Genomic DNA, 17,567 nt, shown 5'->3' with positions numbered 1-17,567 from the left:
ATCCCTGTGTGTGTGTGTGTGTGTGTGTGTGTGTGTGTGTGTTTCCTGCACTCCAGTAATGAAGGGTTATTGATGGTTCTGAGTTTTTGACAACTCATGCTGTGAGTGTTATACATTCCATGAAAGAAATAAACATCACTTAATCTTAAATTTCCAGACCACCTACAGTGATTCATTTCTGCAAAAAGTTTCGAAGTATTCGTGGATAATTTTCATTCTAGTTAGATATCAGACACAACAGTGCAATACATATATACATAGTTAGGAAGTAATATTTAAGATTAATAACACACCTAATATTTAGATTGTTTTAAAATACTTTTTTAGTAGGAAAAATCTTTGTCAGAATCTTCTCCGCGAACTACAGATATCAAAAAAGTTTTGCATCACTTCGATTCCGAGAGTTCCGGAACTGTTACAGAAAATAGGAATAGAGATCAACATAAACATCATTTCCGGCCTTTTATTGCTCATGAAAACCACACATTGCATGTTGCACCGCCATACAGCGAGACCTCTAATACCCAGTAGCACGTCGTCTTGCTTTGATGCATGCCTGTATTCGTCGTGGCATACTATCAACAATTTCATCAAGACATTGTTGGTCCAGATTGTCCCACTCCTCAACGGCGATTTGGCGTAGATCCCTCAGAGTGGTTGGTGGGGTCACGTTGTCCATAGACAGCCCTTTTCAATCTATCACAGGCATGTTCGATATGTTTCATCGCTGGAGAATATGCTGGGCACTCTAGTCGAGCGATGTCGTTATCCTGTCATTCACAAGATGTGCGTGATGGGGGCGCGAATGGTCGTCCATGAAGACGAATGCCTTGCCAAAATGGTGCCGATATGGTTGCAGCATCGGTCGGAGGTGACATTCACGTATCGTACAGCCGTTACGGCGCCTTCCACGACCACCAACGGCGTACGTCGGCCCCACATAATGCCACCCCAAAATAGCAGAGAACTTCCACCTTGCTGCTCTCGCTGGACAATGTGTATAAGGCGTTCATCGTGATCGGGTTGCCTCCAAAGACTCCGACGATTGTCTGGTTGAAGGCACTCATCAGTGAAGAGAATGTGATGCGAATCCTGAGCCGTCCATTCGGCATGTTGTTGGGCCCATCTGTACCGCGCTGCATGGTGTCGTGGTTGCAACGATGGACCTCGCGATGGACGTCGGGAGTGAAGTTGCGCATTATGCAGCCTATTGCGCACAATTTGAGTGATAACACGACGTCCTGTGGCTGCACCAAAGCATTATTCAACCTGGTGGCGTTACTGTCAGCGTTCCTGCGAGCCATAATCCGTAGGTAGCGGTCATCCACTGTAGTAGTAGTCCTTGGGCGGCCGGAGCGAGCGCCTCCTCCATGTCCGAACAGCATCGCTTTGGTTCACTCTGAGACGCTAGGACACTTCCCTTGTTGAGATACCTCCCTGGCACAAACTAACAATGCAGACGCGATCGAACCGCGACATTGACCGTCTAGGCCTGGCTGAGCTACAGTCAACACGATCCGTGTACCTCCTTCCTGGTGGAGTAACTGGAACTGATCGGCTGTCGCCGCCCGGTGTGGCTTAGCGGTTCTAGGCGCTACAGTTTGGAACCGCGCGACCGCTACGGTCGCAGGTTCGAATCCTGCCTCGGGCATGGATGTGTGTGATGTCCTTAGGTTAGTTAGGTTTAAGTAGTTCTAAGTTCTAGGGGACTGATGCCCACAGATGTTAAGTCCCATAGTGCTCAGAGCCATTTGAACCATTTTGATCGGCTGTCGGACCCTCTCCGTATAGTAGGCGCTGCTCATGCATGGTTGTTTACAGCTTTGGGCAGGTTTAGTGACATCTCTGAGCAATAATAGGGACTGTGTCAGTGATACAATATCCACAGTCAACGTCTATCTTCAGGAGTTCTGGGGACCGGGGTGATGCAAAACTTTTTTTATGTATGTAATACGGATGTTCTTATCCGTAGCGTCCGTTTTTAGGTCAGTCCTATGATGTACTCTAATAAGATGCATGTAGTAACGATTCGTACATTTACGTTACTGTATCTTATTGTTATTTTTATTTGAACGTGTAATATGACGCAGAATCATGAGACATGTTATTAATTATGCAGAATGTTTAAAAGGAAATAGCGAACATCATGACTTTGAACTATAAAAAGCCGAAATGAGGGGGAAACGACAGCAGTGATCATATAGCATTAAAAATTAAACTTTGAAAAACTTGTTATTTCACATGGTGTGGAGACGGTTTTCTCAGTTACTGTCAATGGACGTAATATTTACTTATTATAGAACCCTATCTGGCGCTGTAAAACAAACGCTAAGCCTGGCTGTTAGGGTATGCACTTTCCATTTAACAGCAGCCGTGAGCAGACTTGTTAGTACAACTGGTTGCGAAAGGAGGTTGAGCCTACACAACTGACTCCTCGTGAAGTCCTCACTGGCGTGGAAGGTGCTTTACCCGAATCCCCAGGGAACGTATCCGTAACTGATCGTCTGCCGTGTTTGTCGTTTTTCATCTACGAAAGCTGAATCATTTGAAAAACAGCTAGTTGTTCCTGCTATCAAAGGAGTTTTTCCAGTATCTCGTGTTCTGTGTGTCACAGAGGAAAGTGCGGCCTGCTACGACAAGAACTTGGTAGTCAGCCAACCTGATTCAGGTACGCATAAAACACTTTGGGCGAATGGAAGAATAGCTACTTTATTAAGTGATGGAAAGTTCCTTGGCTCGTCCCAGATGTGATGGATAGTGCACAGTTTCAATGACGTCACAGAATAAGTGCTGTAAAACCCTACCCATCGTAATGGCTCTGAGCACTATGGTCATCAGTCCCCTAGAATTTAGAACTACTTAAACCTAACTAACCTAAGGACAACACACAACACCCAGCCAACAGAAGGCAGAGAAAATCCCTGACACCACCGGGAATCGAACCCTGGAAACCGGGCGCGGGAATACCCATCGTAGCCAAATAACTGAAACAATGACTCAAAATTACCACCCCTGTTGTCTCTTCACATTCACAAACCAATGCAGTCAAATGCCTGCGTGATTTATGAATGAAAACCGCAAACTACTGGTTCCTCAAAATGTATCGAGCTGAAGCAACAGTGCTGTGCCTCGTTGGTTCACTGCCCACGACGCTTGTAATAATAAGCACTCGAACTCGTCGACGGAAGTCTTATTTTTCTTGTGCAAATGGTTTCTTTCGACCTACAGCTTTCAGTTATGTTTCCTGTCAACTGCTGCATCACTTACGGCGTATCCAAGAATGGCACACAAATAACGGCAAGATTAGCTCTTAAGAGGAAGAAGGTGCTCCGTTTCTAACGGCATGGGCGTTAGCGAAACATAAAACACTCAAATTGTCGACGGCAGACGCAAACTGGGGCGCGGCTGTAAAGCTAATAGCATGAGTAAGCTGTACGCTTTACGAGCTACTAATCTGGTTTAGTCCCCGCTTCAACTTACTGTCTGTATTTTTTTTTTTTGCCGAACTTTTCATTAGAATCCGATGGTTACCTAATTTTCAAGTACTTACAATTTATTGATGTCAGACTTCCAACACTTAACGCAGATGTAAATATATATTATCAGTTTTAAGGAATTTATACCGCAGAAGAGACAGGAGAAAAAAGTGACAACAGCTAAAACAATCGAGGAAGTCCCTGTTCTTCTCCCAGCTGACGTATTAACACAGTGACACATCGGTTTTTATTACACGAGAGAAGAAGGCTAACTATTTTCTCTGGATTCAGTTTCACTCCACTTGAAAAGTACTTCAGGTCAATATTACATTTAAAACTACTTGAACTTGAGTTAATATGGCAGATTATGTATCATATTTTGTGTAATCTTGTTAGCATACTTCGCATTGTAACTTTCACTTTGCAGGCGACACGCTGACGAAAACTGGCCGTCGCGCCTCGAGTCCGCTTTGTGGCCTGCTCAGACCAGTTGGTTGCGAAGTGAAGTAACGATGAAGTGGGTATAAGGTTACTAGTCAGAACTTACTCAGGATAATATGCCCGCGGTTTCTTTGGAATATCAATGGCCTTACGTTCGTTAGAGCAAGGACCCAAAGATATTTGTAGTGAATTTTAGTTTGTTTCTCCGTCCAACGCGCACTGCATTTGGCACCGTGCCAATTATGTCTATCCACTGGTCGTATTTCTGCGAGAGAAGGAACTCTAGCTTCGTATCGCAAATGCGGTGAGAAGCTCATAATACCTATTGCCGTTGACCTCCTTCAATTCTTTCTTCCGGGTCATTGTGTCAACCACAGTGAATTCTACTTTCGTAACAATCGATAAAATAATGACCTCGCAGGTGACACGCCTCTTGCGCTCAGTTCGGTTTTTCGGACTGTAGGCTTTGCACCTAACACGAGTATTAACTCGGTTTTACCTAACTCTGTTTTACTGTGATGGATACAGATTCGCAACATCTTTTACAATTACGACTAGAACCGACTGTAGCAGAGGGTATTCTGGGACTGCTTAGCTTTGCGTTTAATTTTGAAAACAGACTGCAGATTTTCTTTACATGAATAGCGAAGAAAAATATTTCTGTGGAAAATATTGAGTCCTCATCATGCTGACCACGTCTTCGCGGTTGCACTATCTGGTGGACTAGTCTGGTTACAAAGCAAGCATGCCTTCAGTGCCGGTGTGGTGATTCAAGCTTCCGTCACCATACGTTGTCGTTTAATAATTTTCTCATGCCATCTCGGATGCATCCTATGAAAGGCAACTTGGGCGGGTCATGCGCGCGGTCATCGAGTTGGCCCGGGAGTCACGGCCGCGGCGGAAGTGAGTCACTCGCCTCTGTTGCTTCCAGATGCTTGCAGCCTTGCAGCCACTATTCTGGCTTGCGAAAATAACCCACCACACTCATTTTAGCAGGCGCTCTTTATCTCTTATTTTGCGGATGATTTTCAGTTATTTTATTGACTACAAACATTTAATATTGCTCCAATTTGATAAGTTTGAGGCGGAAGGTGTGCTGGTTATTTACGTGTCAATTTAACTGTTAGACGCAGTGCTTGTAACCTTTGAGAGTGCACAGTAACAAAGTACGTTATCAACAGACGCTATATTTATCTTGGTGTTGCCAACAAGGGTAGGCAACCAAACGTCAGGGTCACCGTGTCTGTGCTCCCTGTTTCAGATACAGATCACTCTGTTGGAATGACTTCCTTACTCGGTGAGCATTTATAGTAGGAGGGGGAGTATTAATTTTTTCGCCATAAGATCTGAAAAAGTTGTTAATAAATGCCTATAATGATCTGTGGTTGATGAAGAAAGTTGCATTAAACCGTAGTAGGAATGTTCAAATAAAACGTCTGTGGAATACCTTAATTACAATTTTTCATGTGGTGATTTATGATCTCACACTACTCATGTCACTAAGGGTGTGGCCAAACCAACAGGGACACTTATGGTGTAGACATTTGTATAAAGTTTTTCAGCCGACACACACACACACACACACACACACACACACACACACACACACACACACACACACACGCGCGCGCGCGCTCGCTTTGTAGTTTCATTGTTATGATCACAATCAGTATAATCTGTCACTGTGATTGCTAATCTGTAACAATGTAGTAGCCGTAGATTCTAAAGGAAATTTGCTTGTTTCAGAGCCCAAGTGGGGTGTCTTCGGAGAGTGACGAAGAGCCTGTTAGTAAACATCCACGTCTTACAGGATCTGGTGATACTTCAGATGAGGGTTCATATTTTGAGGTTAGTGGATCTCAATGAAGATACTGTATGTAACTGTATGTGTATGAGAACCTAAATACTTATCTGTCAAGTATTTTGTGCAGGCAGGTATTTTGAAGGGCCGAGTTGTAAACATGTATGCAATTACTCCAATTTTGTTGTATCTTGGTGGCTACTTTGACTCTTTGACCAAGGGAGACCTGGTAGTACTAAAAGTATGTAGTAATGTGGAAGCAAGTTCGATACACAGGAAGCAAATAGGTGTTGTGGTGATGGGCTGCAGCTAATAATATAGTTTGTCCTTCATTTGTTGGGTCTTAAAAGTGTGTGCCATCAGCCTTAACAAACTATGATAATGTGATAGGGCAAATGAACATTCTTCAGGGCACTTGTGATGACAGTGTTCTCTTATTTAATTGAGAATTGCACCTTTAATGATATAGTAACTATGAGAGGCAGTCAAGTGAAAATGAGACACATGGAAAAGTAAGTAAACTGTTTATTACTCTGAAAGTAATCGCCATAACTGTTACTACATTTATGCCACTGTGAGGCATGGACAAATGTTTTTGGTTGCCTGGGAAACCATCATTGTACCCAGATATGCACTACTTCATCTGAAGCAAATTGATGGCCACAGATGTCTCTCTTCAGGGCACCAAAAATGCGGTAATTGTTTGGGCAGTGTAGTCAAAACAACCATGGCAACATGTGGGCAGGCATTATCCTATAACAGAATGATACCGCCCATCAACATTCGTGGGTGTTTGTATGCGATGGCACGTTCAGTTTTTGCAAAGTGCCCATGTTGCCAAGTTTGTTTCAACTACACTGCAGAAGTTTTGCTGGAACTTCATACAGTACTGATATGTCCCTTTGTAGTTGCCACATTTTCAATTCCCTGATGAAAGACATTCATGGGTGTCAGTTTCCTTTGGACAAAGAGGTGCATGCCTGGGTACAAGCATTGTTTCATAGGCAACAACAAACATTTTTCCATCAAGGTTTTGACCATCTTGTCTAACCGTGGGATAAATGTATTAACAGTTATGGTGATCATTTTTAAATAATAAACTGTTTACTTACTTTTTTTCCATCTGTATCATTTTCATGGAATTGCCACTTGTATAATTATTGGACAAAACTTCTCTAAAATCATTTACCGCAATAAGGGTCAGCACTCTTATAAATTTTAATGTCCCACTGTTATTCAAAATAAGTATTTGGTAGTACAATAGTCGTAGAATTATCTTTCAGAATGATTAAAAATGGGGGCAATTTGAATAAATACTTCATGGAGTTATTGCTCCATCAAATTTGTATTGAGTTACAAGCTTTTGGCGTCTTTCTTTGTTGTCATCATAAGCAGACTGGATGCAAATGTGATGTGGTCATGAAAAGCTTATTCAAAAATGCTGCTGTGAAAACCTACATTGTCATGAAAGGCAGTTTGCTTCTGACTGCTACAGTATGCATTATGCATTACAGTATGCATTATAGTATGCATTAACCACAAATTTCAGTCCTTCGAGGGACAATAGAAATGTATCTTTGATAACTAAGTAATTACATTGCTGCTGTATTGTAAGTCTATACTTTAGGTTGTTCTTGATAATTCCATAATTCTCAATTGTTTTTTCTTGAGAAGGTTTCTCCTTGTTCTCTCTTTTTGCCATTTCCAGCTGCATAGGTATTATTTCTGCAAACTAAATAAATGTTTCTCAGCAGTAGTGTATGGTGATAATAGTATAATTTTTCTTGGAAGAGTCGATGCTACTTGGGTTGCAATTCTGAAACAAGTATATGACACTCTAGTGAATTTCATGAAGGTCAAAGTACTGGAAGTTAATGGAGTTAGGGTATGTGTCTTTAGTCGGCAAATCTACTCGGAATCAAAAACTTGATTGGCTAATGGCTTGAATCCTTTATGGTGTCAGGAAAATTAACTTCACTGCATACACTAGTGTGCAGTAGGAAATTCACTCTGTAGTGGTACAAAATCTTCAGTAAATTGTATTGATATCATCAAAAATGCAGTATTCATTGGTACAAGTCGTGCTGATAGTTTGCTGTATTGAATGACATAAATACTTCATTTAAAATGGCAGCAAAGTAGTGTGACAGGAGGAACAGTGGCTGCCTTTTTCTAATACATATATGTAATGTAATATAGAAATAATTCCTGTAATTATGAGTGTGTATAGATAAGCACTATTCATAATTTGCTGTTGGTATAATGTATAGAAATTACCTGCAGTGGCCACTTCTGTCTATTAATATATAATGTCACTCATTATACATCCCTGAAGGCTTTTCTTCGTGATGGGATTTATGAAAACAGTGAATGACTTGATAGTCCACTCCTTGACTGTTGATCTGAATCTGAATGCTACCAGAAAATTATTGTGATGTTACGTGGGTTAATATGGTGCCCTGTCTCCACCCACCCTCCATAATGAGTGGACTGACACTGACTAAGACACTGGGCTCATATTCATGGATGTAAGGATTTAAATATATTTCTGGTTCTCCTGTTTTAGGTTTACAATGACAATAATTGCTCTGAATCATGTAATGAGAGCACTGCCAGTATGGTTTTGTCAAAAAGGTCCTCTCTCTGTCTCTGTCTCTCTCTCTGAATCTGTCTCTCCCTCCTCCTCCCTCATCTTCTCTCATGTTAGGTTATATCCCTTGAATGAGTTAGCTCTGAAGATTAACTAGGTTTTCAAGTAAATAAAACAATATGATATTACATACTTTTTGATGTGGGACTCTGTATTAGAACTTCAGAACTGTTAATTAGACTGTGAGGAATTATATTATTCACAATGTTTTAGTGAGGCAAGCTTCTTTCCTTGTTCAATAAGGTATTTATCAGCCAAATATGTCACAGCTACATGTCACAAAAGGTAGTGTTAGTTATTTCTTATATTTTTCACAAAAATGTAGTCATGGAGTTCCATCTCATCAGTTTATGTTAAAATATAATTTATCTGTTTCTTGTGCATGTTTTAAATGTTTTGTTATAATAATTCTTTCTCTGTAAACAGGATGACTTGGAGGAGCTGTGTGTGATGGAATCAAATGCAGATAAATGTGAAAACCTTCAGCCAAATCCTGCCCATCCTCGAAACACTGAATCTGATTTTAACATGGTGGGTGCAAGTGGCAGTGTATGCAGGCCAACTAGTCTTACCAGGGATGGCTTTGCAACTAGTGAAGATTGCAGTAATTTCAACAGGTCAGGAAGCAAAAGCAAAGTCAGTCTCTCTCTCTCTCTCTCTCTCTCTCTCTCTCTCTCTCTCTCTCTCTCTCTCTCTCTCTCTCTCTCTGTATGTGTGTGTGTGTGTGTGTGTGTGTGTGTGTGTGTGTGTGTGTGGTCATAAAATTATGTTCTCACCTAAAATTGTCCAGTATATGAACAGAAGCACTTTCTCCACACAGTTAAATTTTTTAAGAGCCTGTATGGTAAAGTCTTCTGTATGTTGGCACTGGAAGTATACAAGATTAAATTGAAAAAAAAAAATCCAAGATGCACCACCTGTGTAATTAATTTTGATATTAATTTGAGTTCTGAATTTCATTTTATTGATCATAAGTTAAACTACTGCATTAAATTATCTTTTATGAAAATCTTTTTCACAGGAAGCCTATTTTCTTTAAATATTTTTTTATGTATATTATTATTTACTGCTATCTATTTTAAGTTTGGCACTGAACTATAAAGAAATGGTTGTTGATCAATTACACTGAACTTGAAGTTGGTCGTTTACCTCTGATAATTTGTTGAAAAAATTGTGTTGAACGAAGACTTATTCATGTTTTGTGAAATGCTAAAGTATGTGTTTCTGATGCAAGTACTTTTAGGAATGCCAAATATTACAATTATAAGTTTCTTTTTGCTTTTTGTGTTACTTAAATGTAACTTACATTTTCAAAATTCATCTCATAAAATAGAAAAGTTCTTTTATTCATTTGCTTGCCTGATTCCCAGGTCAAATTGGTTGGCTAACAACATTGGAACTTTTTACTTCAAACATATGGACACTGACTCTGATCAGGACAAGGAAAAGATTAAGAGTGATGTGAGTCCTGGAATATCAAGGATCTCAATTAATGATTCCAAGTCTCAGGAAGAGTCTTCAGAAGATGATGAGTGGACATACACACCAGGCAGCATTCCATCAAGGCAGCGTAATCGTAAGAGTGACTGCTCAAGTAATATGTCAGAAGTGACTGTCCGTAAGAGCTCTGCAGCAGTGAAGTTAGATTTTGGTAGCAGCTCATCTGAAGGAACTTCAAGTAGTGGGAAAAAAAATGTAGAACCTTCAGCAGAAGAGACAAAGAACACTGAACTGTCAACCTCCCCTCTGAGGAGGAAAAGCAAAGAGCAGCTTGTAAAGAGAGCACTAGGCAGAATTGAACCTGAAAAGCTTCAGAGTGATAAGAAAACATCTGGTAAACCCATGCATACACCAAGAGTTTTTGAACCACTTCTTTTGGACCCATTCTCTGATCCACTTGTAAGAGCACAAGCAAAGAGTGCACGTACCAAAGAATGGCTGAGACTACATGCCCAGGGCCTGGCCACAGATAAAATGCAGGTAAGTAACCTCAGGAAAACTTATAACAGAAAGTACAGTAATTCAGAGTGATCATAAGGCTACTTAGGAATAAGTAATAACAGAATGGAGAGAGATTCAAAGGCACTATTTATATTAAAATACTGGAAATCTTCTAATGTCTGCAAACTCGACCACTATTTACATTAATAGCAGAGCATCAGACTGGCTAAAATCTTGAAAATGTGTGACTAAATGTAAGGACTCGTGCCTTTTGTACCTGGTTATGAAACTTATAAAAGGTGATAATTCAAATTATTTTTTGTGCTGATTCAGATCAGCAATATTGCTTCACTCATCAAGCAGCACATAAACAACACTGAGAACTTTGCTCTGTCTTGTTTATGTGCATTTTGATGACTCAGCGCCCCCTGATATTTAATTGTCTGTTACCTTTAGTTCTTAAAATTCACCAGAACTTCCCATTACCGTAACCATTGTTTCTCAACAGTTTACTGCAAATCTGGTGTTTGGCAAAGTGCTCAGAATTTCTACAGAGGTTACTACATTATTGCTATTTGGGTACAAAAAGATACTGATGTCGGCCTTTATACATTGCATTGTATGTGTAAAAAGGATTTTACTTCCAGTAGCACCTGCTGTTTTGTGCTAAGAATATCACACACACACAGTTGTTATTGTATAGGTGGTGAATGGCCTTAAGTTATGAGTATTTTAACAGAGCTCTGTGCAATGCCCTGTTAACTGGCTACTGCATCAAAAATTTATGACTGTGGAGTGTAGAAAATGTAAAATTCATGATGATGATCTGGAATTGTACATTAGAAAACATGAATGTGATGATGTTCTAGGGTACCTCCTTTTGGGATTACTTTATAGAAACAATATTTCTGATCATATTCTTCTTGTATTCTTCGTACTTCAGTGGTAACACCAATAAAATTCCATTTCACAAAAATCAGAACTTTGTGGTGACTTTCTTTAACAATTCTTAAATTTGTTTCTTTTAACAGCTCATGGACAGTTGTGATGCTAGTGGAGAGTACACAACAGGTGATTCTGAAGCTGAAAAGGAATCTGTATCATCCGAAGATCAGAATGGAAGTGTGTCAACATGTCGAAAAGGTAGTTCACTTCCAGGTTGTGAATCAAGATCAGTGTCAACAGATGTACTGTTGGATCCAGAAACAACACCTGTAGCAGAGAAAGCTCCTGCCCTCCCTTCTTTGTCTCCAGAGCAAAGTGGTACAAAGGTAATAAATAACCACATCACAGTAGTAGATCTTCATTTATGTTGTTCCAGTGATAATACATCAAAAGTAGAAAGCTGTTGTTTTGGACAGTAATAATGCGAGAAAAAAAGGAGAGGACTGTATAAAATTTAATTATATCTCTTAAAATTACTCTCCCATGTATGAAACGCTTATCTGTAAGTTGTATCTGAGTTCCTCTGTAAGCTCAATAAACTGAAGTAAAACCCTTCTTGTCTTCTGTTAATCACTTTGACCACTAAGGCATCTTCCAGGATTTGAGCTGTTTTTCAATATTTTGTATTAGTCTGCTTTTGTTCCATGGATGCAGCAAACTATTCATAGATTCATGTAATAATGTGGCTGTGAGATAAAGTAATTGCAAGTGTGACAGTTACATAGTCTAGATATTGGTTTCTATTTAGTTTTACAGTCCGCCCTGATAGCTTAGTGGTGAGGATGATGGATTGCCGTCCTATGGGACCATGTCTGGTTCCCAGCTGGGTCGGGGATTTTCTCCACTCAGGGACTGGGTGTTGTGCTGTCTTCATTATCATTTCAGCCCCATTCAGTGCACAGGTCACCCAATGTGGCGTTGAATGTAATAAGACCTGCGCCAAGGCGGCTGGACCTGCCCCGCAAGAGGCCTCGCAGCCAATGACGCCAAACACTCATTTCCATATTCCATCTAGTTTTACAGAGGAATGATGATATTTGCGAACATAGTTTTTCTCAGACACATTACACTTCACCTCCCAATGAGATTTCTTAACAATGTGTTTTATTTTATAGAAACCTTTAAATTTTTCAGGTTGTCATGCGTACAAAACGGCGTCAGAATCATGGAGAACGCCCATGGAGTGTATCGGGCATAACACAGTTGGCAAAAACTGCAGCACAGTCTGGAAAAAATGAACCTCTTGCACAGTTCTCAATATCGGAAAGTGCTATAAACAAAATGGCTACAACTCCACCTGCTGCAAAAGCCGGCTCAAATGGTGCAGTGCATGGAAATCTTTCATCATCTACAATAGATGAAGTGTCTGTAAAGGCTGCAGAAGGATCTGGTTCAAGAACAAGTTCTCTTCGCAGACGGAGAATGAGGCTCCGCAGGAGGACAGGGGTAATTCTGCTTTGCTATTATGGAAGGTCATAAGTTTAAATAGTAGAGAGTTTTGTACTCCTTTTGTGAGGCCAGTCTCTCCGTAATTATTTATTTATGGCATCGCAAGTTGTGCTGCTACTGATAATTAACACTCTGTCATTTAAGGCTTTCAATAGTCCTGTAATGTTTTGGAAACACTTCATAAAACATAAGCCATGATATCTCAACATAGGTCTAGAGTCACTGTGTTCAGCACCCAAAGTATTATTATAAAGTCTTCGTCTCACAGTCAGCTTGTTTAGCAACAGGTTTAGCATTTCTGTGTTTTCACGATCACCAGAATCTGTGCTAGACAGGAGAGAAAGATGGGGGGGGGGGGGGGGGGGGGAGTACAAAATAGTTAAATGAGAATTGGAAATCATGCTGTGACAAGAATGTGACCTAAGTAACAATACAATTGTACTCTCCTTTTTTATTACAAGGAAATAAACATAACACAATTTCAGACAACCTCAAACTTTATTGTATCACAGTGTGTAAGCTACGTCATGATAATTTTTGTAAGCTCATGATGTAATGTATGTGGTGCTGTATCAAAGCTTTAGATTGTTGGAGATTGTACTTTCCTTGTAATGAAACACTGGCAAAGTACAAATATGCTGCTAGTTGGATCATGCATAGTTTGATTTTCAGTGAACTACATTTTTCTGATTCTCTGTTATTTCAGTGTACCACAGATGCTGATTATAGACCAAGCACTAAAACTCATCAAATGAAGTCAAGTAAATTTTACTGTTATCTTCAATGTTTTGTGGAGTGGCTACAAAGCATGGTTACAAACATTTAGGTACCATTATGAACTTGCAGAGTAACTTTAAAGGAATATAACAATAACAGGGTAGCATATGTCCAAGAAATGGGTATTTTTAAGTGTGCATTGCTTGTTGAGCGTCTTTTCTGTTTTTTCAGGTATGCACATAAGTATCCTATCTTGTTGTATGAAGAATTACAAAGTTGTTTTCAATACTGTACGCCATATGCCTCTCTTGTGTGTAGTGAGCTGCAAAAGCACATGTATTTCCTAAGTATTTTTTCCATTTTAATTCTGTCTGTTCCTTATGTTGTATCTTAAAACTCCTTCTGATTTGTCTAATGTAGTCAGCCATACAATCAGAGTAATAAATTTTGTGTATGCCATGGTTTTGTTGTAAGTCTGACATTGTGTTAACATCATGTATTAAAAGATGAAACAGTGAAGATTGAGATTTATAAGCGATATTTACATTGTGGTTTTTTAAAAAAATTACTGAGACTATATGAGACATGTCCATAGAAAGGAAGCAATACAAATTGTTCTTTATGTTGCACCTTGAACAGTGTCAACCAATTCCTTTAGACATCGTCAAATTATAAATTTTATAAACGATCATTATAGTTGTTATTCCAGGCTATATTTCACAACCAGTAAAGTTCCTTTTCTAGTTGATAAGCTGGTGTGGCCTGTTCCTATTGAGCCAGGCAGCAAAAATAGTGACATCAGTAGATGTTGATTTATGATCAGTTCCAAAAACAATATCTTGAATCATAACTATGGAAAGATCTAAAAAAAATTATATTATTATGTGTCTTACTAAAGATGTTTGCAAACTATTTAATTTCTTCAGGAGAGAGACTGAATAAGATGAGGACATTGTCAACATAACATTTTTAGTAAATTGTGTGGCATTTAATTTCAGCGTGTTCTATGAAGAATTTATTTTCCAAATGATTGATGGAAATGTGGATAGATCTTGTTTTGAAAAGTAAAATAGTTATACTTCAGGACAACTTCCATTAATTCAATAATTTCCAAAGGGAAAAGTGTCTTTTGCATTAGCAAATGATTTTTTATTGCTGTAATTTTGTTGGCAGGAATATTATTAGACATGTTTGCTACATCACACAAATTGAACCTTGCATTAACAGGAATACAGATTTTTTTAACTGCTTGTGCAAGTTTGCAGATATTTGTTGCATAGTAATTGTTTTGAAACATATAATGATCTGTTAATAATTTATGATTTTTTTTCCTCCAGTAAACAGCTAGGTTTAATTATGTTAACCATTGGTCCAGAAACCTTGTTCTTTTGCATTTTAATGTGTAGATGAAGAAAAGGTGTTCTGGGATTCATTATTTTCAGGTTCTCTCTTTCTTATTTTTATCTTCGAACTGAAAGCAGATACTATCTATAGCTTTCCTGATATCTTTAGTTTTGTAAATAAAGTGCCTTTTCTTGGTACACTGTGATTTATTCCTCCCAGATGCATTTCGCCCCACCCACCCATCCACCCACCCACCCACCCACTTTTTTTTTTTTTTTAACTCTGAGCCTTCTTCAGTGGGCTGGAGGATGATACAGTTTTGTTTTGATGTGTGTTATTTTTAGATTATAAAACAGTTCACAACATGTTTTTATAAAAATAAGTAATTACTTACAGTTCTTCATGTTTTTGGTTGGCCTCTGCAGTTCCTCTCATCTGCAACTGGTCTGGGGGTCACACTACCTTTTCATAAATGAAACATAAGCACATTTTTATATTCCAAACTTTTTCTTCACATTGCCCGCATTGTTTACCCTTATTTTTTTGGTGCGCAATTACTTTTCTGCCAGTAGCTACAGATATTTGCTGTTTGAAAACTGTGCTTTTAAAAACTTAAATATTGTGGGTTCAGTATGGCTTTCACCCAGTTTGGTATGCTTACTTACGAAGTATATGCTGTAAACTAACATCTATTCCTAATCTTTTAATCATGAATACACATTAGTTTACAGGATATACTTTGTTAGGTTGGCAACATGTAGATAAACAAACCAAACGGGATGAAGCACATAGGGAGCCCACAATATTTATGTCTTTAAAAGCACAGTTTTTGAACAAATATGTATAACTAGTGGAAGACGGGTAATAGTGCACCACAAAAATGAGGGTAATCAAGATAAACAGTGTGAAGAAAAAGTCCGGAATGGTTATGTTTCGTAAATGAAGTGGTAGTGTGACCTGCAGACCAGGTAGAAATGAGGAAATGCAGGTGCTAACAGAAAATGTGAAGAACTGCAAGTAATTACTTATTTACGTAAAAAAAATGTGATATGGGCTGTTTTATAATCTAAAAACACCACATAAAAAAACTGTATCATTATAGATCCCACTAAAGATCCCTTAGAGTAAAAAGGGCAGGGGGTGCAGGGGGCAAAACACATCTGGGAGAAATAAATTACAGTGCAGCAAGAAAAGGCGATTTTATTTACAAAACAAATATTTCTGTTTTTGCTGTGGAGGATGGCCACACAAACAAACTTATTGTTCCTGATATCTGATTGAAGTTTATATGTTGGGTTAATACTTATTTCTGTAATATTACTTTCCAAAAGGAACTTTTCACTGTTTTCATTATAATTGTGTGTGTACACAATAATCAGGGTGTTCACCTTGTCTGCCTTGATGATCAAGACATTATGCTGTTTTTAGTTTTTTGATTAAGGTTGTGACATAAGTGAAGCTCAAAGCCATTAGTTGTAGGTCACTTTGTGGCATCTCTTAGAATTTTGTTCACTCCTATGGCCAGTCTCACTTGTTCTGTTTAATCAACTTACAAACACCAGTTTCCTGGACAACTGCCACCCTGTTATTGATGAATTCCTTTGAAATTGATATGCAAGTTTGTCACTATACCTGAATATTTGTATACATGCTTTGCAAGCAGTTCATGATGCATCCAAGCTACACTAACGCCCTCTATAGTTCCTTTTGGCTCAACTTTTGCATGCTAGAGGATGTAACTTCACACTCAGCTTGCATGCTCCAACCACTGCAAATATGTTATGCTTCTATTAAATCTAAAAAAAAAAAATATTTTTAACCTCTTTTACTGGTAATACATGCAATTTATAATTTTTGAATTTGTGATACAGCTGAAGCATGACAGTATTTTTATTGTATGGAATTGTGCAGTTCTTATAATATTGTTAATCCTATTTTTCTCACAGTGTCATAGTGCACATAACTTTTACTCCTCTACAGTATAATTCAAACCTTACTCTTATCTGTACTTTTATTCTACACATGTGACCTTGCTTTTTCACCTTCCAACACTCTGTTGTGTGGGAGTTTTCAGATCCACTTGAAAATGGCTTAATGTAAAGCCAAAAATGGTGGTGGACTCAATGAAGTTCCCAATAGCAATTGCAATGGCTTTCATTAATTAATTTGGGATGGTTGATGTAACAACATTAGAGCCAGTGGTTCCTATGCTTCTCCAGCTGCACTAATGGTCCATCACTAGGGACCCCATTGTTGAGGGGAGACAAATTTTTATTGTCACTGTAATATTATCATAACTGAAAGTGGATGTGGAAGTCATCTGTCTACTGGTTAACTGTGTAGACTTCACTTTATATTTTTGTATGAGGTGGAAATAGCAAATGAGTGTGGGATTCAACTAAATGGATCTTGCAGTTTTAAAATAGCTTACAGGTTTCACATGTTACGATGAGCAATATGATGTCAGATTTCAGCAGTCTGAGGTCAGCCATGGCACAATACTCTTATACTCAAAATGAGCTGTCTGGCTGGACACAAATTCAGTTTTATGTTGTTGTAAACTAATTATGAGGCACAGCACATGTCAGTTTTAACCAAAACACTACTGGTTATTTTTTGTGGATTTCATCGATCACAGTATAAGAATTGAGGTTCCCAACTTACAGTTTGTTAATTATACGAAGCACACTGAAATGCAAAACTAGAGGAGGAAAGTAATTTTTGCATGATGTCTCACTGCTAACTACGATAGCTGAATGAAACTTAGATCATGCATAGAAAGTTATGCTACAGTACAGTACAG

At 38.7% G+C, this 17,567-nt stretch overlaps 1 protein-coding gene across 4 annotated transcripts in view; it reads left to right on the top strand.

The window, feature by feature from the left end:
* The window catches only part of LOC126298945 (uncharacterized), an 828,858-nt gene that overhangs the window by 632,362 nt on the left and 178,929 nt on the right, over positions 1-17,567 (top strand). For all 4 annotated transcript variants that reach the window (XM_049990548.1, XM_049990546.1, XM_049990547.1 and 1 more), the window contains exons 10-14: positions 5,664-5,765; positions 8,795-8,985; positions 9,739-10,348; positions 11,341-11,580; positions 12,389-12,700. In XM_049990548.1, the coding sequence (XP_049846505.1) occupies positions 5,664-5,765; positions 8,795-8,985; positions 9,739-10,348; positions 11,341-11,580; positions 12,389-12,700 (1,455 nt within the window). The remainder of the gene's footprint in view (positions 1-5,663; positions 5,766-8,794; positions 8,986-9,738; positions 10,349-11,340; positions 11,581-12,388; positions 12,701-17,567) is intronic.

This window comes from Schistocerca gregaria, chromosome X (genome assembly GCF_023897955.1).
Source record: "Schistocerca gregaria isolate iqSchGreg1 chromosome X, iqSchGreg1.2, whole genome shotgun sequence".
In the NCBI taxonomy this organism is placed as follows: Eukaryota; Metazoa; Arthropoda; class Insecta; order Orthoptera; family Acrididae; genus Schistocerca; species Schistocerca gregaria.
Note: the sequence above shows the minus strand (reverse complement) of the source record. Positions and strands in the feature narration are given on the sequence as shown.